At 36.8% G+C, this 22,599-nt stretch overlaps 6 protein-coding genes across 7 annotated transcripts; 3 read left to right on the plus strand and 3 right to left on the minus strand.

The window, feature by feature from the left end:
* Window positions 1-1,059: 1,059 nt before the first annotated feature.
* Window positions 1,060-2,142, plus strand: LOC117635552. Its single transcript, XM_034369854.1, has 2 exons — window positions 1,060-1,400; window positions 1,701-2,142. The coding sequence occupies exons 1-2, from the start codon at window positions 1,060-1,062 to the stop codon at window positions 2,035-2,037; spliced, it is 678 nt and encodes a 225-aa protein (XP_034225745.1). The 3' UTR covers window positions 2,038-2,142.
* Window positions 2,143-2,202: 60 nt separating this feature from the next.
* Window positions 2,203-4,365, minus strand: LOC117636200 (thioredoxin-like fold domain-containing protein MRL7L, chloroplastic). The gene is made up of 5 exons (XM_034370704.1): window positions 4,165-4,365; window positions 3,173-3,911; window positions 2,804-2,885; window positions 2,602-2,713; window positions 2,203-2,518 (listed from the first exon to the last, which is right to left on the minus strand). Exons 2-5 carry the CDS (start codon window positions 3,883-3,885, stop codon window positions 2,385-2,387), a joined length of 1,041 nt encoding a protein of 346 aa, XP_034226595.1. The 5' UTR covers window positions 3,886-3,911; window positions 4,165-4,365; the 3' UTR covers window positions 2,203-2,384.
* A 1,106-nt stretch (window positions 4,366-5,471) lies between these two features.
* LOC117635976 (poly(ADP-ribose) glycohydrolase 1-like) lies at window positions 5,472-9,993 on the minus strand. 2 transcript variants are annotated; one of them, XM_034370384.1, is made up of 11 exons: window positions 9,705-9,972; window positions 9,171-9,368; window positions 8,492-8,595; window positions 8,054-8,258; window positions 7,815-7,919; window positions 7,550-7,668; window positions 7,125-7,268; window positions 6,516-6,660; window positions 6,103-6,297; window positions 5,878-5,940; window positions 5,472-5,769 (listed from the first exon to the last, which is right to left on the minus strand). In XM_034370384.1, exons 1-11 carry the CDS (start codon window positions 9,951-9,953, stop codon window positions 5,629-5,631), a joined length of 1,668 nt encoding a protein of 555 aa, XP_034226275.1. In that variant the 5' UTR covers window positions 9,954-9,972; the 3' UTR covers window positions 5,472-5,628. The 2 variants fall into 2 exon arrangements, with proteins under 2 accessions (XP_034226275.1, XP_034226276.1); XM_034370385.1 differs by having other exon boundaries at window positions 5,670-5,772; window positions 9,705-9,993.
* Window positions 9,994-10,620: 627 nt separating this feature from the next.
* LOC117634500 (4-hydroxy-tetrahydrodipicolinate reductase 2, chloroplastic) lies at window positions 10,621-13,628 on the minus strand. Its single transcript, XM_034368643.1, has 8 exons — window positions 13,304-13,628; window positions 12,909-13,146; window positions 12,642-12,775; window positions 12,474-12,548; window positions 11,825-11,926; window positions 11,485-11,594; window positions 11,305-11,392; window positions 10,621-10,942 (listed from the first exon to the last, which is right to left on the minus strand). The coding sequence occupies exons 1-8, from the start codon at window positions 13,538-13,540 to the stop codon at window positions 10,874-10,876; spliced, it is 1,053 nt and encodes a 350-aa protein (XP_034224534.1). The 5' UTR covers window positions 13,541-13,628; the 3' UTR covers window positions 10,621-10,873.
* A 179-nt stretch (window positions 13,629-13,807) lies between these two features.
* On the plus strand, window positions 13,808-16,920 carry LOC117634501 (6,7-dimethyl-8-ribityllumazine synthase, chloroplastic). Its single transcript, XM_034368644.1, has 8 exons — window positions 13,808-14,095; window positions 14,212-14,324; window positions 14,497-14,592; window positions 15,191-15,286; window positions 15,406-15,484; window positions 15,678-15,724; window positions 15,832-15,891; window positions 16,503-16,920. The coding sequence occupies exons 1-8, from the start codon at window positions 13,927-13,929 to the stop codon at window positions 16,539-16,541; spliced, it is 699 nt and encodes a 232-aa protein (XP_034224535.1). The 5' UTR covers window positions 13,808-13,926; the 3' UTR covers window positions 16,542-16,920.
* Window positions 16,921-18,154: 1,234 nt separating this feature from the next.
* LOC117634945 (inactive glucose-1-phosphate adenylyltransferase small subunit 2, chloroplastic) lies at window positions 18,155-21,252 on the plus strand. Its single transcript, XM_034369236.1, has 9 exons — window positions 18,155-18,582; window positions 18,729-19,019; window positions 19,146-19,415; window positions 19,511-19,678; window positions 19,802-19,905; window positions 20,028-20,142; window positions 20,388-20,486; window positions 20,751-20,861; window positions 20,989-21,252. The coding sequence occupies exons 1-9, from the start codon at window positions 18,385-18,387 to the stop codon at window positions 21,103-21,105; spliced, it is 1,473 nt and encodes a 490-aa protein (XP_034225127.1). The 5' UTR covers window positions 18,155-18,384; the 3' UTR covers window positions 21,106-21,252.
* The last annotated feature ends 1,347 nt before the right edge of the window (window positions 21,253-22,599 follow it).

Below are 22,599 nucleotides of genomic sequence, written 5' to 3' on the forward strand. Positions count from 1 at the left end.
TCTTACATGAGCACCATCGTCAGGAAGAGCCCTGGGCACCCATGATTGCCAATTGCGACAAAAGACTCATTCCATTTAGGTGTTTCTCACAAGTACACGTGGAGCCTCCTCAGACAATGTCCACAGTCCCATATCGAAGTTTCACTCAAAATGCACACCTCTCGAATTCTATATAAAAAAAAAGGGCGTAAGTCCCAAAAAGAAGGTAACTGCAACAAACGGCAATCCTGTCATTACTCTGTCCAGATTACTATTTTCTCCATACTTATCCTAAATTAAGTATTGGAGAGCCTTCGGCCGGTACCACACCGGTGCCAAAGAGCTTACCGAGCGCTTGTCTTGCAGATGCTCTACCAAAGCTCATGCTAGACCGAAACTGACAACATCACTAAATTGCGCCCAGAAGTGTCAGATCATTTTTAAGCATCAACAAGTCCAAATATGACTAACAGAACATCAAAGCACTCTTACAAAAAGTCAGTCGCAGAGGTGCGGAGGTCTAATAGGCCGATCATAGGAAAGCATCGTATGCATGTGTATGTCCGAACACTGTACTTTCTTGGACAGTAAAATGTCAAACAATGTTAACAGGTTAATTTATGTCATTAAATTATTGAGCCTGCCATGAGAATGAGAATGATCAGCCGGCCACCCCATTTGCCCAATATATATATATATTCACTAATGGGGATGGGAAAAGAAAGAAAAGAATCTACTGTGAAGATATAGAATTTCATTTGTGCCCAACTTTCCTTCTTTTGGAGAAAATCAGGGTGCAAACAGAACAAGGAATGCAAACAAAACTTGGTGTCCAGTTTTCACAACGACCACTAAGAAAAAAGGCCAACCTATCACCAGCTATTGTCTTGACAACATAAGGAATCCGCAAGTTAAATTCCATTAATCATATTAATACAAAGGGATCTGATAACATCAAGAACAAGAAAGCGTATATAACCATGTCAATCTCTTCTCAGGAATTACCAACAATTCTTATCTATAGAAAGATAGAGAGTGAGAGAAAGGGAGGCAAGTAACACAAGCTACAAGCCTACAAGCATGGGCATGGATAGGCATTGGCATTGCCTTTCTTTCTGTCTGCTTCTCGTCCTCGTAATAACTAATGCCTATGCAGCAAATGATGCCCCAGATTTGAAGAGTAAGCGGCTTTGCAGCCAGTGCTCCAAATGTGATTCAAGTAAATGCCCTGCAAGTGAAGCCTACCCCCATATGACAGCATTTGATGACACTCTTATTGCTGGTGCTTTACAGTCTGACTATGTGGACATGAATGACAAAGGAATCTACTCAGTGCCAGATATCAAAGGTGGCCAATCAGCAAAACTAAATGCTTATTTTGGCTGGAAATCTACTTCTGGTTCAGCTTCTGGTTATCACAGGTGAGTGATCCTATTTTTGCGCTTAATGTGTTCTCTGAAACTAAGGCCGAAAAAAAAAATTGAACAAAAGAAGAGCATGGGATTATAATATATAGATAAACGATTACCTAATGCCTTAAGGAGGCTCTCAACCTGGTAGCACTTTCTTTTCTCTGTACATTCCCATACCTAATGAAAGTGATTTGATCTCAGGCTGTAATACTATACCAAACGACTTTAATATCAAACTAGATAGATGACACTCCATTGTGACTGAAAATTCCATTAAGCATATGCTCTTTTTCGTTGTGTGCTCCCCAGGTTTAGCAACTACATGGACAAATGTTCAGGTGGACAAACTTACCTCACTGTGGACAAGCATGGGAAGGTTAGCCTTCGGTTGTTGAGCTTGCTAAAAAACTTGGCAGAGGCTGACTGGAAATCATTTAATCCACCCAAGAAACTAAATCACCGCGAGTTCCGCTTCTGGGTCTCTCACAGTACAGGAAAATGCCTCACTGTATTTGGAGGCAACACAAAGAAACGAACTGTAGGTGTGGCTGAGTGCAAGTTTGATGGCTCAAACCCGTACCAGCTGTTTGCCTTCCGCTTTCATTACCACAAAGCCTTCTGTTGTTGCGGTGTTCACAATGAGTGATGAATTATGTTTTAAAAGAGCCTAAACTCAAAGCTCTCACAATTCAAAATAATGTGGTACATATGTGTGTGTCTGTGCGGTTGCTATACTCATAGCAAAACTAAATCACTTCCATCACAGGGTATTAGGGTCCAAATCCTTAAATTTGTGGTGTAAGACTAAATATGAATTTGTAATATGTGAGATATATTGACACACAATGCTATTTCCTGTAATAAAATATTATAGAAGTTCCAAACTATGTGGCTTAGCCTTAATAACTGTAAGGAGGAAGAATTTACCAACCACCCTGGAATATTACAGTTTAGCACCAACCCCATGCAAAGTACAAACTATTCATCACAATATCATGGTTGGACATTGGCAGAGACATATGGAATCGGTTCCTGCCTATCTCCAATGCCATTCAAACAAGGTGGTCTGGCTGCTCCGTAGTAAAAGAAGGCCATCACTTTTGACAACTCATCTCCACTTCGAATTGCTGAACAGATTAAAAAAAAGAGCTGAAAACGTGCTGCAAATCAGAGGCAAGAATCAGATGCACATTCTCTAAATAAAAATTACCTTTCTCACGATATAAAATCTTCCCAGCCTTAGTGAAGATGATCTCGGGGAAGACAGACACTTTGAGAGCAGATACCAAATCATGCTCAGTAACAGCATCAACTGCAATACACTGTTAAATACGAAAAACAAATATTAGCAATAATGACCAATAAAGGGGGAAAAGGTACTAAAGAAATCATACGGTAGGCTGTAGCCTTACTCTTGGTGAAGGTAGCTTGCAGTTCCATATGATGTGTACAGCCTTCTCCAGTTCATTCCGAATCTTTTCATTTTCTTTTGGTCTGAAGAAGGAAAATTTTCTAATAAGAAAAATATGATAAACAATTTTCTCATAGCAAATATAACATAAATACAGTGTCATGAAAGAGTTCCAAATTGGGCAGTGTCCAGGATTGGAACTGTCACATGACATCAACAACGATTGGTTGGTTGGAGGCCTTTGAATATCCTAAATTCGTAATAAAGAACTATAATCTGGAAACAAGGTGCTGAAATCATAAATGTTAACAAGGATAAGGTAACATAGCAAGAAATAAATAAAAAAGAAGAAGAAAAAGGAAAAGCAAACCTTTTATAGCGATTATGTACAAGAATGATTAAAGGGCTGATGTCCTTGAAAACAGCCTCTTCCCATTCTGCAGTTACTACATCTTTAATGGGACGAATGTAATTATCATCCTGCCACACTATTTCATTGTCGCTATCATCATTATCATTGTCATCCTTTCTTGCCGTATTATTCTTGATAGTAATCTTGTCAAAGAATTGATCCAATTTGAAACCCCGCCCATCTGCGTCGTCAGGCCATTCTGGATCATCCTCCTCCACAACAAGAGGATAATTGGCCAGAAGTTGTTGCACCTTCTTCGTCCTTTCAGTAGGGTCTAACTCCTCCTCAACATCAGGGTTGGTATCTAAAACTTGTCTAATTTTGCTTCTCCACTCGCGTCTCTCTTCAGAACCCATCAAATAGGGATCATCTTTGTCACCTAAACAAGGTTCGTCCTCCTCATCAGAGTCATTAAACGGCTTAAACGGCTCTCCCTTTTCTTCATCGGAGCCGACCTTCTCAACAGTTTTAGAAGCATACAATCTAGTTACTTTGGAGCTACCACCACCATGTGTTGGTACACTGGTGTTCTTCACCCATATTCTGTTTTCATTAGCTCGAATGTCTTGAGACTGAGGACCTAAAGAAGCTAATGAAAGGGGTATTATGAATTTGTTCTGTTTTGGTGACGAGAAGAGATATGGAAGCCTCAGGGTATGTTGTAGAGCCATTTTAACACACAATTACTTGCAGATATCTGAAAAAGCAAACAATTGGTAACTAGTAACTAGTAATGTAATGGTTCACACAGTAAATGGCAGCTAGAGAATCAAAATGCATATACTTATACGGCAGACAAAACACAAGTTTAATTCATTCAGAGAGTTCTCTCTTCTGTCCTCAGTCAGTCGTCTCCATTACAATTCACATGGTACATATCCAATCAATTCATTCCATCTCTGTAAGAAAGGGAATTGAAGAAGAAAAATAACAAGAAAAAGCTGACTAACCTGGTAAGTATATGATGATGTTCCTTCGTCTTCTTTCTTTCCTATTTTGACACAGATGAGATGAGCTTGGCATCAGAAACCAAACCCCAGCCCAGCGGCAACTAATAGCCTAAAACCCCATATGCCAAAGCAGTGCCAGCAAAGATAAGGTAACGTGGATGGTTACTGTTAACCAAAGGGGAAAAAAGCTCCGTCGGAAAAGTGAGCAGTGAAGATGGATGTTTAAAATAAAATAGCCCATGAGATGAGCCGCAACTTTATTTGGGCCTCCGCTTTCGACTTTTCAGCCAGTTTGGGTTTAGGCCCTCTTCCTACTTTTTTTTATTCCTACGGCCACTTTAGACCCCCTCATTTTTCTCACCACCTTAATTCGAGTGTAGACCATCACCATTCTTAAAGCATAACATATGCCTTAGAGGATCTACAATAAACTTCTTAAATCACCTTCTTAGACAACTTTTAAGGATGAATTGGAAAAATGCAACTCCAACCATGCTTCCTATCTATTTTTTAAAATAAAGACCTCTAAGAGTTCTTAAATCTGAGGAGAGAGAAAGGACTTTTAGTGACTCTCTATAATTTAATGTTGTTTTGTTTTATCCATAGTTTAAATTTTTAATTAATACTAACTAATTTATTTTACTTTATTTTATAGAGATGGACCAATCATATTTAATTAAAAAATAATTTTTGTATTTATGACTCCCTAAACTAGAGAGTATAATTGGAGTTCAAATTTTATAGAGAGCACCTAAAATAACTTCTGTGTTTTTAATCAAATTTTAACTAGAAAATAGGAAGCATGATTATAAATGCTCTTATTAACTAACCATAGTTAACCTTCATCTTAGCATTTATAAGAATCCATCATTATAACAAAAAAGAAAGAATCAATAAAGTTTTTATTATAATTTTAAGAGTAGTGCTATTAGTACCATATTTATTGATCATATTGCTGATTTAAGTGGTTTTAATCACTTAAACTACAAGCCACTTACAATTTTTTTATTAATCTGACAACTAAATTGATGATGCCATTGTCTTTGGGTCCTTGCACGAATCATGCCACATTTTTTTCTCTGTCCCATCTTTACCATTTTATATTGATTTAATTCTTCTCGTCTCCCTCTTTGTCTCTGTGAAACAATGGGGATGGGAGAGACGTCCTATTATGTTCTTGACTAAGGGTGACAGCGAATATGCGACAAAGCCTTCTATACCCTTCGCCAAACTCACGCACCCTCATTGGTCATTACGATGCATTCGCCATGAAAACGATCTGTCACAGCCTACCCTAAAATGCAAAGAAAGAAAGACATTATGCATATCAACAACTAGGAAACCAGGCAAACAACCACAAAAGTAAAAAGCCAAAAATGCAACGTTCTACATAAATAACTAGATCAACAAGCCAATACAAGCAGCAAGTTTTAAGACATTATTGGCAAATCCAACATCTCAGTATCATGGGTAAAGTAGAGATGGAAGGAGCCAAGTAAAGAATCCATCATTAGTCTCTCCCTTCAATCTCTGCAATGAGTACTCCACCAGCAAATTCCAGAGATCACCAACTGTCCATTCATGTGACAGTATCCATTGAGTTACCTACTTCAGACAAAGTGAAAAAATTAATAAAAAGAAAAAAGAAAAAAGCTATACATAGGAATAAAGGCTTAGCATGAGCTGGGTGTGGAGCCAATGAAAATTACATACCTGGTCTAGGTTTTGCAATGCCTTCATGCCAAATGTGTAGTACGAAATGAAAGGTCTTAGTGCCTGAAACAAATGCACCCAGATAACAGTCATTTTGTGTCACTGATCCTTTGTTATATTTATTTACACACACAGACATAGAATCCTAGTGAAAATTGTCTGAGTAAGCTAAAGATGACACAGAATCCCATTTAATTGCTTTTTGAAGGCTTAAGATAAAACTACCTGAGAGGCAGCAAGCCACTGAATTATGGTCTTCACTTCAGGGTCTCCTCCAAAAGCACCACATCCCCAATTCCCAGTTGCAATCCCAACATCATCCTCATTATCAAGAGACAGGATCTCCTCAGAATCTCTGATCACTTTGTGTACAGATTTTCCTCCACACGTTTCAACAGAAGTTATGCTAGCTCCATGACTCTATAGAAAAGCAAATGTAAAAATTCAAAACAAACAAATTTCAAAGTGGAAAGAGCAAGTTTGGACACTGCTAAACCAAACATAAACTTCAAAAAAAAAAAATCCTACATTAGGAACTCAGCTAAAGTTAGTAATGCAATATCATTTCTAAATGTAGAGCATCCCCTAACACACACACACACGCACAAACCAAGATGAAACTGATAGAAAACTCATACCAAAAGATTATTACTGTATACGTCATTGGAGTCTTTAACATCTGAATGAGGCTGAATTCCAGAACACCCGCTCTCTTGAAACAATCTCTTGTACTGCTGATATTTTGATTGATGAAAAAAACCACAGAATGCCTTATTATTCTCCCTGTAGGAACCAACAAGTAGGAGAGATAAAATTTAGGATTAAGAAAATGTTATATGAAGGATCTGAAATCTACACAATTGGGATAATGATCCAACATATTCAAACATCACCGAGAAATTTAAGGCAAGGATTTGGAATTAGAACAAAAAAAGAAAACCACAGTTTAGGTGTGCTACTCTTTTCCTGTGAAGAGTTTCCAATAATAGTAATTTGGATTTAATGGGAATTTCAGTTTATGCTTGAAGCCTTCCTGGAAGTTACAGGGAACATATTATAATAAAACAATGAAAAAAGTCTTTGACTAGATAGATCTTGGATTTCTGTTCTGGAAGTAAGACTGTTCAAAAGATCAAAACTGCATGGAAACCCCATTCTATGCAGTAGTTTGAATTATATTGTCTTATTCTCCATTGAATTCCATATGTTTCTAGTAATATGTGTGCGCTGAAGTAAACTATACATACCGGAGGAGTAACTTTTGTTTGTACTGTCTCATCCCTGGGCTGCATAACGCATCTATTGCAATGATTCTGATTTTACGTCTTCTAAGAGAGTCTGTATCCCTTTTGTCCACATAGTCACCAGAAAAACGAAAGGAAGAAGCATACCTACACAACTTAAAAGATGGTAACACATTCGGAAATCAATAGCAATAGTAACCAAGTTAAATAAGTGAAGTTTAGATATTTAAGTTAATACTTAGAAAATCCCCTGCCATCTCATAGAATTAATGCATGCATAAAGTTTAAGAAAGAACCAAATTTGAGTCATTATATGTCTCCACACATGCATGTATGAACAACATATGCTCAACTTCTCTAAGAAAAACATATACATTAATATTTTCTGATACAAAGAAATAAGCAAACAATAGGCTATCAGTACTCACCCTGTATAATTTGAAAACCTTTCTGCACCAATTATTTCTATAGCCTCATTATCTGCCATGGAAGGCATGAACAGCATGCTAGCAATTAATTCAGGATTGATCATGAAACGGATCTCTTCCTACGTGAGACGATAATAACAAATAAAATTAGGTGCTTCTGCAGTTAGATCATGGCCTGCGTGATTCAAGAAAAGGTAAAACAAATAAAAATATAGTTTAAAATAGCCAGAATGCAAACGTAGATAAAATATATAACGAATCACACCTGTACACAGCCCCTATGAAGAACACCACCTCCTATATACTTGTTTGCAAAGTCGACTTCAAGAGCTCCACTTGATTGATTTTCTATAAAGCCTGAACTGTGAACCTAGAATGATATGAAAAGACTTGTTAACAAGTTATTTTATATTGCTAAACTGAATTAGGAAAATAAAAAGGGGAAACCAATTCATCTGCATGTAACTAGAGGCTTATTATGTAACACAGCTAGTCATGTAATACCTCAAAACGGCAGAGAGGAATGGCTGAATTGCTCCAGAAACTAGCCTTGGGGTAAGAAATGCTTAGAGGACCATGTTCCAGAGGAAGTACTTTCCGCTCAAATGAGACATAACCCTTAGGCATATGGAAACTTATCCTTTCAAAATAGTGTATAATACACCTTATCTTATTCTCCTGTTTTTCATTATAACTGTCATATAAAGTCCTGAAAATACACTTCAAGTGGTAAGTATATTTAAGTAAAATAACAGAAGTAGATATCTAGTGATGCTGTATACGAAATGGGTGACAGGATATCTCTTAAAATATTATGGCGAGATATCTAGCATAAAATTGGAAACCCCAAACCCAGTATTTATAGACAAACATCTGTGACCAAAAAAATATATATATAGAATAAAGGATACCAGTGACGCATAAGAAAGCAAAGTCACATACGTAAACAAATGGTCGAAGTTGATCGTTGGGAGATGTTTGGCACCTCTATTATTGATTGGGAACAAACAAAATAAAGAGCACCCAAGAAGAGCACTAATTAGTTCCTGAAAAGAACATAGACAATAATCAGCAAAGTAATACCGCAAATAAAAGAAGTTCTAACAAAGTAAAGAAAGAAGTATTCAGAACTAGTTTTTAGCATATGACAGAAAACAAGCGTCAAACATACCACAAAATCATAAGAGATATTTGAATTAGTCTCCGAAATAATGAAAAAAGAAATAATCACTTGATTTTCCCTAGATAAGACCACTTAAACTCAAATGTGAGTATAGATCTATATAGAAGATAAACCTTTGCATTGGCAGAGATCGGACACGAAATATCTGCATAACAATAAAATAAATAAATAATTTACAATTTTTCCGAAGTTCTGTTACATTCTTTTTTTTTTTCCTTATTCCAATAGAAAATGCTACTCATTTTACTATGCATGTTCAGTTTCTGCCGCACCAGGTTGTATGACATTAAAAACAAAAAAGAGAAAATTGCAAGTACCGATGCCTCTTAGTGTAAGTTTTGATTCAAACCATGCTGTGATGTGTGTGAGTGGTTATGGTTGTCCGGGCATATGGGAGCGAAAGATAAAAAAGCAAAGATTCATGAAGGATATAGGTACCTGGCTGAGGAACACGATTCCTGCTTCTTGTGAATGCAGTAGACGAAGACCAGTTTTGACTCCATCTCTGCCTCCATTAATAAGGGCGTCGGCGTTTTGATAGTGCAATTCTAACAGGGAGGGCAACCGCAAAAGCAAATTTGCCAATGCCGGGACAACCTCTCCAAACCATTTCCTTGCTTCAGCCCTAGACATGAGCTGCACTAACACTTTTCATTCAGATGCTATGGAATGGATAATACCGTTCATTCAGATGCTATGGAATGGATAATACCGTTTTAACTCTTAATGCCTTGCCTTAACTAATGATGATGATATCATGTATACCTACGCTATCAACATCTTCTATACACAGACAGACTATATTGCAATTCAATTCTATTTCTATACCTCAATGAAAAGTCACAACTCAACTCAACGAAAAACATTTAATTTAAACGATTATCGGATACTTGTAAAAAGTAAATATTGAAAAGAAGAAAAAAAAAAAGAAAAAGAAAAAAAGGGCACAAAATTGAGTGAATGGTGGATGACCTCGTCGAAGAAGAGGGCGTAGCCGTGTGGGGCGGAAGGAGGCAAAGGGTGAGAGGAGAGAGAAAGAGAGCACCTGAGGTCCGAAATGGCTGAGAATAGCAGCTCCCCAGAATGGACCCCACTGTGCTCAGGACCTCTCGCCAACGCCTTGAGAGCCTCCACCACTTGGGACGGCCAGAACAGACTCCATGTCCTCACCACCACCGGCAAATACTCTAATATCGACTTCAGGTCTTCCCTGCCTTCCATTCTCCCTTTCTCTCTGCCGTTGTCCGTTGGGGAAGCACTTATATTGCTGGATACTTAAATTTACATGTTTTGTTGTTGGAAGTCCACGTGTTATTTGACGGCAACTTTACAGCGTTTGACGAGATGGACTCCTTGGACCCAAAAATTACTAATTGCACAAGAATTAGGGCCGTTGGTTTGGGTTGGGCCATTACCAATTACCAATTACGAAGTGGACTTAATATAAAATCACGTTCACAGAGAGAGAGAGAGAGAGAGAGAGAGTGGTTAGCTGTGCATGAGGAGGCGGCATGGAGGAGCTGGAGGCTGGTGACTTGTGTTGGTCTTAAATTTGAACTAAAACCTTATTTTATTTATTTAGGGTTTGGTAAAGCTGAAGCAGGTATTGGAAATGTGTGCATGCCTAAGTAGCACGCTTCTGCCAACTTTATGTCGGCGGCTCATCTGAGCTCCAACTAAAACACCCACCTGTTTGCAAATTGCAGGAACAAGAAAGAAATGTGCACCCCTTAATTAAACCTCTCACTGCTTAGCTAAACGGCTAATATGCCCAGCAGCTTTCCAAGCTTCACAAACCAAAGCAAGGCAAGAATGCCATCAATTGAATTGAAGCAAGCCCAAGCATTCATGATTCATCCCACGCCCAATCAAACTACAAAGGCCAATATAAGCTGCATCTCTAACAAATATTACTTTAATTGAAATACTTGTATATTTGTATTTCCTTCAACAAAATACAAAATTTTCAAGCTCCCAAAGTTTTCCCAAACACAAACAGCAAGGGAAGTAATAACAGGAAGAAGAAAAATTTGAAACTACTAGTCCAAAACTTATGTCCCTATCTTCCTAAACCATAATCTAATTATTCTAAGCTAATTAATACACTAATACAGACAACACCCTTCGTACATAGTCAACTATCATCGCATATTACCCTCTCGCAGGACATCCATCATATTGTATATCCGCTTGTCTGCCCCTGAATGAACCTGCATTAATATTTCATATCAGAAAGTGAAGGAGTGCATAGTCCTATGAGTACAATAATAACTAACCAAATGTTTGTTAACAATATTCCTGCCAAATAATCGATTGCTATTCCAATCAGATAGGATCATTTGAATCTGAATTTAACCAATCTTTTTCCCAGAAATAAAATTAGTTCTTAACATATTATACTTTCTAAGACTGAAATTTCATTATTCTAGAACAATGAGATGTTACAGAAAAAAGGTAAATGCAAACGGATGGCAATGACAGCTGAATTACACCAAAGATACTTTGATTTATAAACCATCATAAGCACTGTAACAAGTAGTAAAGCAAAAGAGGGATGGAAAATCTTCATCACCTTCTTAGCAAGGAAAATTACAGCATCAACTGTACCCTCTGCATATATTGATCTACCACAAACATTATGCTGAAACTCAAAAGAAACTCTGCAGAGGGGAAAATTAAGTCAATGCAATAAAATGAAAACTACATACGCATAATAAATTGAGACAGAGAGAGCGAGGATATTTCTTATTACGTTTGATCAGGTGAAGTAAGATGATACATATGAAATGCATGACCAGACAAATGCTCCTCTGGAACTCCCACCATCTCTATCTGTTGCTGGGTATCCCGGATCAATTGGATCTGACAAAATTGTCAAAAGATTGAAGAAGAAATATTAAAAGATGAGGCATGATAAGAAAACTCTCTAAGCTTGTTTGGTACTTCATGTATGGGGACTGAACCCATTGAATAGATTCTAATAGACACATAAAAAAGGAGGGAAGCAGGTGAAAAGGGTGAGGAAAAGAGATGCTGCAGTTAACCATTTCTAATTATCCAAAGCTATAATTAACCATGTATCCTTAGCATGCCTGTTCCATATCAAAGCACAAGCCCAACTTCTGGAAGCAAGAAATAACAGCCTTGGCAGTTCCAGATGTGTCAACTTTACTTGATTGATGGGATTCCATCACCTAAAATTTTAAAAAGATGAATCAGCCACATCATCCAATATGAATAGAAAAAATAGAAAACAAGCACCTTGAAAATTTATAACATTCTGCCGTTTTGAAAGATATTAACGATAAATAAAGTGCACACAGTTGCAAGATTAGTTTATGCAACTCGCAGGAAGGCATAAGCACACAGAAGCCCAAAACAGAAAAACGTACCACTGAAAAAAAACATGAACATGAACACTAACTACTGGAGTTCTACTGGACAAACGTATTTACCGTGAATAAAAAGATACCAAAATAAATAAATAAATGAAAGTTTTAATTGATATATGAAAGTTGTCGTTTTCTTCATTAATAATTCATTTGGAAAAGAAAAAAAAAACAATTGCTATAGGTAGGAAGGATATAAGATAAATACTCGTTATGAACAGAAAGAAAAATATAACAAACCAGAGAAATGAACGTCAATAGCATACTGAAATATGACCTTTGTCAAATAATTAGACTATCTCTTATTCTATATTTTGCATTTGTACCAAATTCTAAGAAAAAAGTGAAGCACCTGTAGGGAATACCCAGAGAAAGCTCCAGGAAATTGCTCAGCCATAATTTCCATGGCCGCAAGAAATGCCACAACCTAATCATACAAAACGAATATTAGGATATGGAAGGCAAAGCCCTCACAGTAGTAAACAATATTAGAAACCACTGAGATACAAAATCTGATCACCTGCTTTCCCATTTGTGGGGAAATTACAGCATAGACTTTTGAGTCTTCTACAGTTTTATACAACTGATCCCTATCTCCACCGGTTGTTCCCATCACAAAGGGAACTCCAACTTTGCCATATAGCTCTGCATTATCTGAATATGACAGGAAAAAAAAAAAAAAAAGATCCAAAAGAATCAAGACATAAAGTCACCTAGAAAATTTACCATTTGCTGTTTGCAGCATCAATGGAAAGTCAAAATAGAGTTTCAAACCTACGATATTTACCATTTACTGCAGAAGGCACAGTGAAGTCGACCACAATCAAATTGGGATATTTCTCAAGCAGGGATGCAAGGGTGCTTTCTCTTTCAGAAGGACCATGCACCAGAATCTCGGTTGCACCGACTTGGACTGTTTGCCCAGATTCCTCAGCAGAGCCAAATGATACGGGAACCACTCCGAGTCCTGCAGAGTCTGCTGCTTGGATAATGGCCTTCCCCATTTTGCCACTACATCCGTTTACCTGTTGGACAAAATGAACACAAAGAACTAAATGCATTTCGCATATGCAGTTACAAGCGTTCAAATTATCAAAGCAGCAAGCAATGTAGCTACTAGAAAAAGATATATTATACAAAATGATGAAATATATTTCAGCTCAAACCTAGATTTGGCATTACCATGATAGGAATGTCAATCTTGTTCTTGGACATAGACTTGTCACCACGTTGGTTAGGAATGGCTGAAATTGACATCTTTGGGATCATACTGATAGCTGATGATGATGATGAATAAACTCTTTGCTTCCGATTGGTACTAGTAGCACCCAATCTACTGGTTCCAGCTCCACCCAAGAATGCCCGCTTAGGTTGCTGAACAACGATGCAATTGGCTGGGACTTTGAGCATCAACTCCATCGTACGTACGGAGTCTGAAATGCCACAGCTTCTTTGAGGTTAGGGTTTTAGAAACCAAACTGAGAGTCAGACACAGCGCATCGCTTTGTTTTCGTCTCTTTTTTGAAATAATCGCAGCCATCGGGTTAAATATTTGTATCATAAATACAATCCAATGGCTGAGATTAAACAAAGAGGGAGGGAGATTGAAAGAGGATTGAAACGCGGCGTTTTGCATAACCTGGTCCAGGTTTAGGTTAGGTTAAGTTAGGCAAGCGGCAAGCCTATGTAGGCATTTGAGTTGAGTTGACTCTATTCTCATTCTCTCTTGACTAGCTGCTAGTGAGTAGAGTTAATTGATTCAACAGTCGAACGGTAACCTAATTCTTGTTGATCTGAAAATTGAAATGGCTACTGCTTCCGCCTCCGCTTCAACCCAGTGTTTTAACTCATGCCTCCCACTCACTGATAATTGCCATTCTCATCCTCGTCATGGTGGTAGCAGCATTCTACGCCTTCAGCTGTCTCAGATACCCAAATCGCGCTCTCTTTCTTCATCTTCATCTTCCATAGGAGGTTCGCTTTATTCTCTCTGCTCCACAAAGTAATTCAAAAAGTATTCTTATTTGTTATTATTGTTTTTACTCAAGTCATGTAATCTATTTGGATTCAATCAAACAATTGAGGGGCAGGTGCAATTGAGAGGAAGGACCATCACCCCCAGCGTTCGTCTTTTGCACGAACTGCTGCTGTTCGCCATCTCGTTGGTTCCGTCACCACAACTCAGGGCCTTCGTTTCGCAGTGGTCAGTCTTCACTCTCAATGTCTCAAAAGCGCACACACCCTATGTATGTACGTGTGTATGTATGTAATTGACTAATTGTTGTTGAGTGAGTCGCTTTCTACTTTATGGTACTGACTTCTCTTTGCTTTCTATATTTCTTTGATTGTTGTTGATCTAATTATCTATTTTCAAGGTTGTAGCGCGGTTTAATGAGATTATCACAAAGCAGCTGTTAGAGGGAGCTCTGGCGACTTTCAAGAATTATTCAATTCAAGAAGAGGATATTGATGTATATACCTAACATAAACTTCCAGTCATCTGCTTAGGCTCTTCTTCTTCATCTAGTTCTTTTTACACTTGTTACCATTGATAATGATCCTTGTTATAATGAAAGGCAGAGTGCTTGGCAGTTTCTTTGTCAAACTAAGGTTTACTTTGATGTTTATGCTGTAATTTCCAATTTGATGTTTATAGGTAATTTGCTGAATTGAAACCAACTATATGCCCTCATGTCTTCTTATCCCAAACTCACCTGTTTTTTGTGTATTTCACCAAAAATTAAAAATAATAATAATCAGACTTTGACTGCTTCTTTGTTATGTCGGAAATTTCTATTTCTGACATACCACTGCTGTCAAATTTCATTCCTTGGCAGTAAGATGATAAAATCTCAAAAAGAAGTAAAAATGTACTGTTTTTCAGTTCTTAGCATTTTGCAATATCATTTGGAGACAACTTTAACCCCAAAAGAATAATTTGTTACTGTGCTTTTTGGTTAAATGCAGCAGATCTGATATCATGCCTTATATTTGTAAGGTGGTCTGTAGTCTTATTGTTGCATGAGCTGATTTTACGTGGCCTGATTATTTCTATTGCTTCTCCCTCAGGTTGTATGGGTTCCTGGTAGCTTTGAAATTGGTGTAGCTGCACAGAGGCTTGGAAGTTTAGGAAGATATCATGCAATTTTATGCATTGGAGCTGTGGTATTTTCATGCAATTTTACATGTCCTTAATATAATATATTGTCTCCATGAGAAGTTCATTCTTTAGCGTACTGTCTTGCTGCTAAAACCCTAATTTATGAACTGATCATTGTCAGTAGATAAGAGGTGATACAACTCATTATGATGCAGTTGCTAATTCAGCAGCATCTGGAGTACTTTCGGCTGGATTAAAATCAGGTTGGTGTCTGTTTTTTGTTAGTTGCCGAATTAGTTTTATCTTATATCTCGTACTGAGAAACAATAGCATTAGGATGGTCTGGGAAATCTTTTCCCGTCTTGAATTTCTTCTTTGGTTGGTGGTATTGTTTCCTTTTCTTCCAAAATGCTTGAATTTTGTTTCCTCATAACCACTTCTCTTATGTCATACTAGGAGTTCCATGCGTTTTTGGTGTCCTAACTTGTGATAATATGGAGCAGGTAAATCTTTTAACATATTCAAATGTAGCACTGACAACTCTCTACAGTTTTCTTCTAATTACCAAAGTGGGGAATGATCTTACTGTTGCCTCTCATAACAATTGCAGGCTTTAAACCGAGCTGGCGGTAAATCTGGAAATAAGGGTGCAGAGACTGCTTTGACAGCTGTAAGTTGATATCAAAGTATCATAATAAGCTATGATGGTACTGGAGTTGTTGCATTTGGAATGGATTGCTTCTGTTTATATGTATATCTTTTATTGAGTTGGGTTTGGTCTTGCTTCTCTCTCTCGAGTTTTCTTCCCTTATAGTTCATTGTTTGCCTAGATTTTTGCATGCTGTCTTCTTGTTTTGGGGAGGGAGTTCCAAGATTTCTCCTTCTTGCCTCCATTTTAATCTTTTTCTTGCTGAATTTTGTTGTAGAGTATGTAGTAGAAGATAAGTGTAAATAGAAATTATGGAAAATAGTGAAATATTAGTTAGATTTATATAAACTTACTTCTGTTGCATTGATATACTATAACATTAATTTAGAAACTGTAATCTGATTAATAGCCTTTCGTATGACACTAATATGAAACAAGAGGGTAGTAGCAAGTAGGTGCCATGTTGAGGAGGGGTTTGTATTTTATTTTTTCTCATGAACCGCACTTAGATATATAGATATATATATATATATATATATATATATTAGATTTGTTCTAAGAGTAATGTTATTTGTCTTTGTATTTTGATTTTTGGTATAACCCTTTCATGGTTATTTTGATTTGTACTGCAGATTGAGATGGCATCTTTGTTTGAGCACCATCTGAAGTAGTGGTAATGTTACACTGAGGAGAGGCAGATAAATTCTTAATTTGGCCAGCGTTTTCCTTTACTAGATGTGCTTGGTTGTTGTTGTTGTTGTTCCATTTTTGAACTGCTAAAATATATGTCTTGTGGGTGATTGAAACTCCAGCGAGGTAGCCATGTTGTTGATTGCTAAGCCCTGATAAAAGCATAGAGGCTGAAGCTGAATTTAAAAATAAAAAAAAAACAAGTAGCAATGTTTGATGTTTCGAATAAAAGATTTCTATCTTGCTGGGTAGATGTGATTCGATGTTGCTTTTTTTCCTATTTGCGAACATTCATTGTGGTTCCTTCACCAATTATCTCACTTTGAGGTTGAAATCTGAAAGGAAAGGTCGTTACCCTCACCACTTGCTATGTTTTTGGTGACCGACATGTGCACGAGATGTGTTTGATTTCGTAGCCGAACTTTATTTTTTGCAATATTTCGTAGCCAAACTAGCATACTTGTTTTTTGTGTACGATTGCACTGGAAGATGTTTGGGATGCCGCTAGTTACTTAAGAATCTAAGATGTTGTAAAAGACAGGTCGGTCGGTGATCAACAAAATTTGATTTGGCTGACAGCATCAAACTAAAGTATTCAAGAAGCGGGCTCATGTCCCTTGTGAGTGCGTTGCCGCATAGACCCGCCATATCCAAGACCTTTTCCTAAGCTGCAAGCTTCTTTGGCGCATAACAAAAAGAAAGAAAGAGACTGAACCAGGAAAACACACAAGTCTTTTTTATATAAAATTTTTAAATAAATAAATAAAAAAGAGGAAGAAGAAAGATACTTTTTGTTATATATTAAACAATCATTGTGGCTGGCTGGCTGTCTGGCTCGTAAGATTAGACCAACTGAACTTATTAGCAAGTGAATAGTCGTCACTTGTTGTTACACATATATTAGCTACACGAATTTTATTTTATTTTTTTTTAAAGTAAATTTGTTTTTACAATTTTACATGTGCGCCTGGCCAGTACTCTTAATTTGAAGAGAAGACCATAAAAGCTGAGCCAACAATGCCTAGCTTCGATGCCACTCCATTCCAAAATGCCCAACAGTCGCCAGAAGGCTTCAAGCTTCATTTCCAAACTAAGTGACAAAAATGACCTTATGTCCACCCCTTTCTTTCCCTAGTTAAAACTTAAATTTAAAAGATGACGAGGAAAATGACTGGTCAAATAAAGTGGTGCAGTGCAACTCCTAGTCTTAAACCGTGAGTGAAGAGCAGCGGTAAGCTTCAAAATCCATGTTGATTTTACCGAACATTTTTGCCATGAAGAAGCTGTCGTTAGGTTACTTGTTAGGTTAAGAAGGTCATTTGCAGTTGCATTTTATATTATTGGACAACTGGTTTGTTTGTGCATCCGTTAACTATGAATATAACTTTGAAGTCTTATGAAACAAAGAGAACAATTGAAAAGAATAAAGAAAAAAAGGGGCAATAAGAAGCTTAGAATCAAAGTTATATGTACATAAGAACACAAGAGGAAAGATTGATGGTGTTCGACATGCTTCATGTGTGATATATATATATATATATATATATATATATATGTTCATTAGAAAAATGGTTCTAATCAGGTTTACGCAAGTGGGATGGTATTTGCTCAGAAACCAAATCCTTGCCTCTAAGCCTCTAAAGCCTCAATAGCCATGCAAGGAAGATTTCCTCAATAGCCATGAGGCGGAAGAAAGTAAAATACTCCCTGCTTATTCTTTCTATTTAGTGATCTTAAATCAGTTGGGAGGAAGTTAAAAGCTGAAAATACAGATTGCAAATTGTACATACATACATTACATAGAGTCTCTCGCTCTGTATTGTCATGGTGATCTTGCAGCGTTCTTTTATTCATACCTCCCTTGTTAGCACCCAAGCAAAGCACCACATAACTGGATCGGATTCTATTCATGAAAAAGGTTCACCGAAGCTTCATTCGTCTCTTCCTCCAAGTCCAAGCTTGTTGATAACCAATTCACAGCAATCTCAAACTCCCACTTTGTTGTTTCCTTCAGCCAAACAGGTTTATTTAAATTTCTACTTAAATCATGTAAATGATACATAATTTGCCTCTTAAGTAAGCCTAAGGGTATGTATATTCTTTACTTTTATTATCTTTAATCAATTCTTCTGAAGAGCATCGATCTAGATTACATTTGTTCATCTCAGAGTGTGGCAGCTATTGTGTTTGGAGACGGACATGAATCACAGCTTTACCCATTGACAAAGAGAAGATCACAAGGGGCTATACCTATTGCAGCAAACTACAGGCTCATTGATTCTGTTGTGAGCAACTGCATTAGCAGCAACATAAACCATATATATGCTCTAACACAATATAACTCTACTTCTCTCAATTCCCACCTTTCCAGAGCTTATTCTGGAGTAGGTCTTGGGAATGAGGGGTTTGTTGAAGTAATTGCAGCATATCAGAGCCCTGGCAATAAGGGATGGTTTCAGGTCTGTATAATCAAATCCGCTGGAGTTTTATTATTTCATTTACATGTACAAGTAGAAGATATGTGTGTGTGTGTGTGTATATATATATACTCTCTCAAGTCTTGAATTCTAATAACTTGATATTAGGGAACTGCCGATTCTGTCAGAAGATGCCTGTGGGTGCTGGAAGAGTATCCAATGACTGAGTTTTTGGTCCTTCCTGGTCACCATCTCTACAGAATGGACTACCAAAAACTCTTAAAGGCCCACCGAGACAATAAGGCTCACATTACAGTTGCTGCATCAATTGCCAGGAAACTTCATGATCCGGGTTTTGGCTTTCTAGATGTGAACTCTGAAAATCAAGTTGTGGAGTTTAGATTGAAGTTGGAGGGAAAGCCAGTTAATGCTGTTTCAGTAAGTGGTAGTAGTAGTAGTAGTAGTAGTATATTTTTATGTTTGTTTATGGTATTTCTGGTGTTTCCTGAGTAAGCCTTAATCTGAAACTTCAGGCCAAAAGCTCAAGCGAATCCAAAGATACTGCTCAAAATAGCATGACGAGTATGGGAATCTATCTCATCAATAGAGATATAATGAAAAGGCTTCTAGAAGAAGATTTTCCCAAGGCAAATGACTTCGCAAGTGAAGTAATTCCGGGAGCCATGTCTATTGGAATGAAGGTCCAAACCATACCTCTGACAATTAACCAACTCTCTGTAGTGCGTTTGTTTCAAATTTCAAGTCCTTAGATAGTTAGATGCAAAGATTTACTATAATTTTGTGCATGTGATGTGAGAGGTCAGGTTCAAGCTTATGGATTTGATGGATATTGGGAGGACATGAGGAATATTGAAGCATTCTACCAAGCAAATATGCAAAGCACAAAGGATGCAGACGTGGGATACAAGTCGGTAGTAACTTCTAAATTAAGTTGTATATATTGGAGTCGATCCCCTCCCTCAAATTTCAATCTCATGGACTAACACAAACTTGCTCATTTCTTCCATATATGTAAAATGAACAACACAGCTTCTACGATAGAGAAAGTCCAGTCTACACTTTGCGTCGGTGTCTGCCTCCAACTCATATAACTGACGACTGTGTAATAATAAACAGTGTAATTGGAGATGGCTGCATTCTCAATGTAAGAACTTAGAAGAGGATTGTTGAATAATGTCTTCAAATCATTTATCTATGTCTCCAATTAAACAAGTAGTAAGTACTAGTGACCACTGATATGTATGGATCTTAATAGTTCTTGTTCTTGTTTTCTTGTTTTCTTGTTTTCTTGTTTTCTTGTTTTCTTGTTTTCTTTGTTTTCTTGTTTTCTTTTTTTGTGGGTGGGAAATGGTTGGTTGGTTGGTTGGTTTTGGACTTGCACAAGAGTAGGGATGCAGGATCAAAGATACAGTAATTGGTACCAGGACAAGAATCGGAGATGGGGCTATGATTGAGGATTCAGTGATCATGGGTTCAACTATCTATCAAGTAAGCTTAATTAAGTTTTAGTTAGGAGGTTAACTTAATGTGCTGAAATCAGAACCACTAGTGTGTGTTTTTAGCTTTCTTTCTAATGATCTGATAATCCTTGCCATTAATTATTAAGTGCATTTATTTTATACTTTGAAATCAAAATCCGGCCAAGACCAACCACAAACCATATATCTAATTTAGTCTAACTAACTGTTTCTGAAGTCAATGTTCCATTATGCTGTGTTTTTAATATCTAATCAACCGCTCTCACACTCACAGTTACAGACAGAAGGTGGTGAGAAGAGGAAAGTTCCCATCGGAATTGGTGAACATACTTTTGTAAGGAAGGCCATTATAGACAAGAATGCAAGAATTGGCAAGAATGTTAAGGTACATACATTATACATTATTATGTAGCTGCAATTCAATGTTTCATAAGCCTTGAGTGATTTGACGACGACGCCGATGATGATGATGATGATGATGGTAACTAACTATTATTCTGGTGCTGCTGCAGATCATGAACAAAGACAAGGCCCAAGAAGCGGACAGAGAAGCTAATGGCTATGTCATCCGTGACGGAATAGTAGTCGTTGTTCGAAGTGCAGTAATCCCAGATGGCACCATCCTCTGACTCTCACTCTTTCTCTCATGATCATGCTCATCCAATCCAATCAATTCTTTCTTATCAACGCCATGTCAAATTGTCAATGCCATTCATTCTTTTACAATTCAGTTGAGATCATGAAATAAAATAAAATTTATAATTACTTTTTTCTTTTTTTTAAATGTTGGAATTTGCTTCAGCCTCCAGGCATCCATCGATGCAAAATTGCAAATTTACCATTTTCCTCCAATTCTTCAGATCGTTATCCACTCTCTAGTTCCTCCAAGTTCCCGTTTTCGATTGTGCGTTTCACGGAACAATTAATATAAGCTTTCTGAGAAAAAAAAAACAAACAAACAAACAAACCATAAGTTATCTTATCTCACACCTGCATCAAATTCTCCCCCGCACAGAATATAAACAAAACAAAAAAAGTAATTAAATATTTATTTTTTCCTTTTCCTTTTTAGCCTGAATATTAAGTATACCTGCCAACCAATAATAATAATTAGTCTTACAATGATTGATTGTAATGAGGTGGAATCACTGGAACCGTGGGACCTCTCTTGGATGGGGAGACTTCTCTGTTTCATTTAATTCTAATTTTAAGTGGGAATACTAATACCGAATCCACCAAAAACACATCTTTAGGAGAGAACTAATAAACCCATATAGCTTCATTATATAATATAAGATAACTTTCATAAGCTAGTTAATCAGAGAGACTTAAGGGAGAGGGAGGCTCATGCGAAAGAGAAGAGAGGAGATTGTTTATTTCATAATTATAATATCAGATAACTTTCATTCCATCTTCTAAAAATCTGGAAATGAAAAACCATGAAGAATAGTTTGACTATCAAAACATAAACAACTATAATAAATAAACCAACGGTGAGTTTCCATTGTGAGGGTAATGGGTTTTTTTTTTTTTTTTTTTGGAATAATGCTACTCTTATCACATTTATATACCATATTCTCATACCACATAATGTGGCAGATGAGGTGGATAGCCACATCAATTAAAATTATATAACATTTTCTTTTCTTGTATGATTTATTAACACTTAAAAAAAATATTAATTAAACTTTTTTTATATTAAAATACACTTCATTGATTTAATTGATATGACATATGATATAAACATGTCACATCACGTGGTATAGAAATATGGAATAAAAATGTGGTGATGTAGCATGGGATTGCAGTCATAATTCAATATGTTTTAATTTTTGTTATTTTTAAAAATTCTTTTAGATCTGTTTAGTGGCTTCATTTGATTGTTTTGCCCATTTATATTGAATTTCTTTGCTTTGGTGTTTTTCATAAAGAAAGGGTAATTTCAGGGTTTTTGAATATTTTACCATTGTATATTGGTAACAAATTAACAATTGAATTAAATGCATTCACTGTGTCGTGTAGGAGAGATTTCGCCATTAGCCGACCCCCAATATAAGTGCTTGTTTGGCATTGCTTATTTAGGATAATAAGTTATTTTAAAAAAAAATTGGGAAGCTCAGCTT

This window comes from Prunus dulcis, chromosome 7 (genome assembly GCF_902201215.1).
Source record: "Prunus dulcis chromosome 7, ALMONDv2, whole genome shotgun sequence".
Lineage (NCBI taxonomy): Eukaryota > Viridiplantae > Streptophyta > Magnoliopsida > Rosales > Rosaceae > Prunus > Prunus dulcis.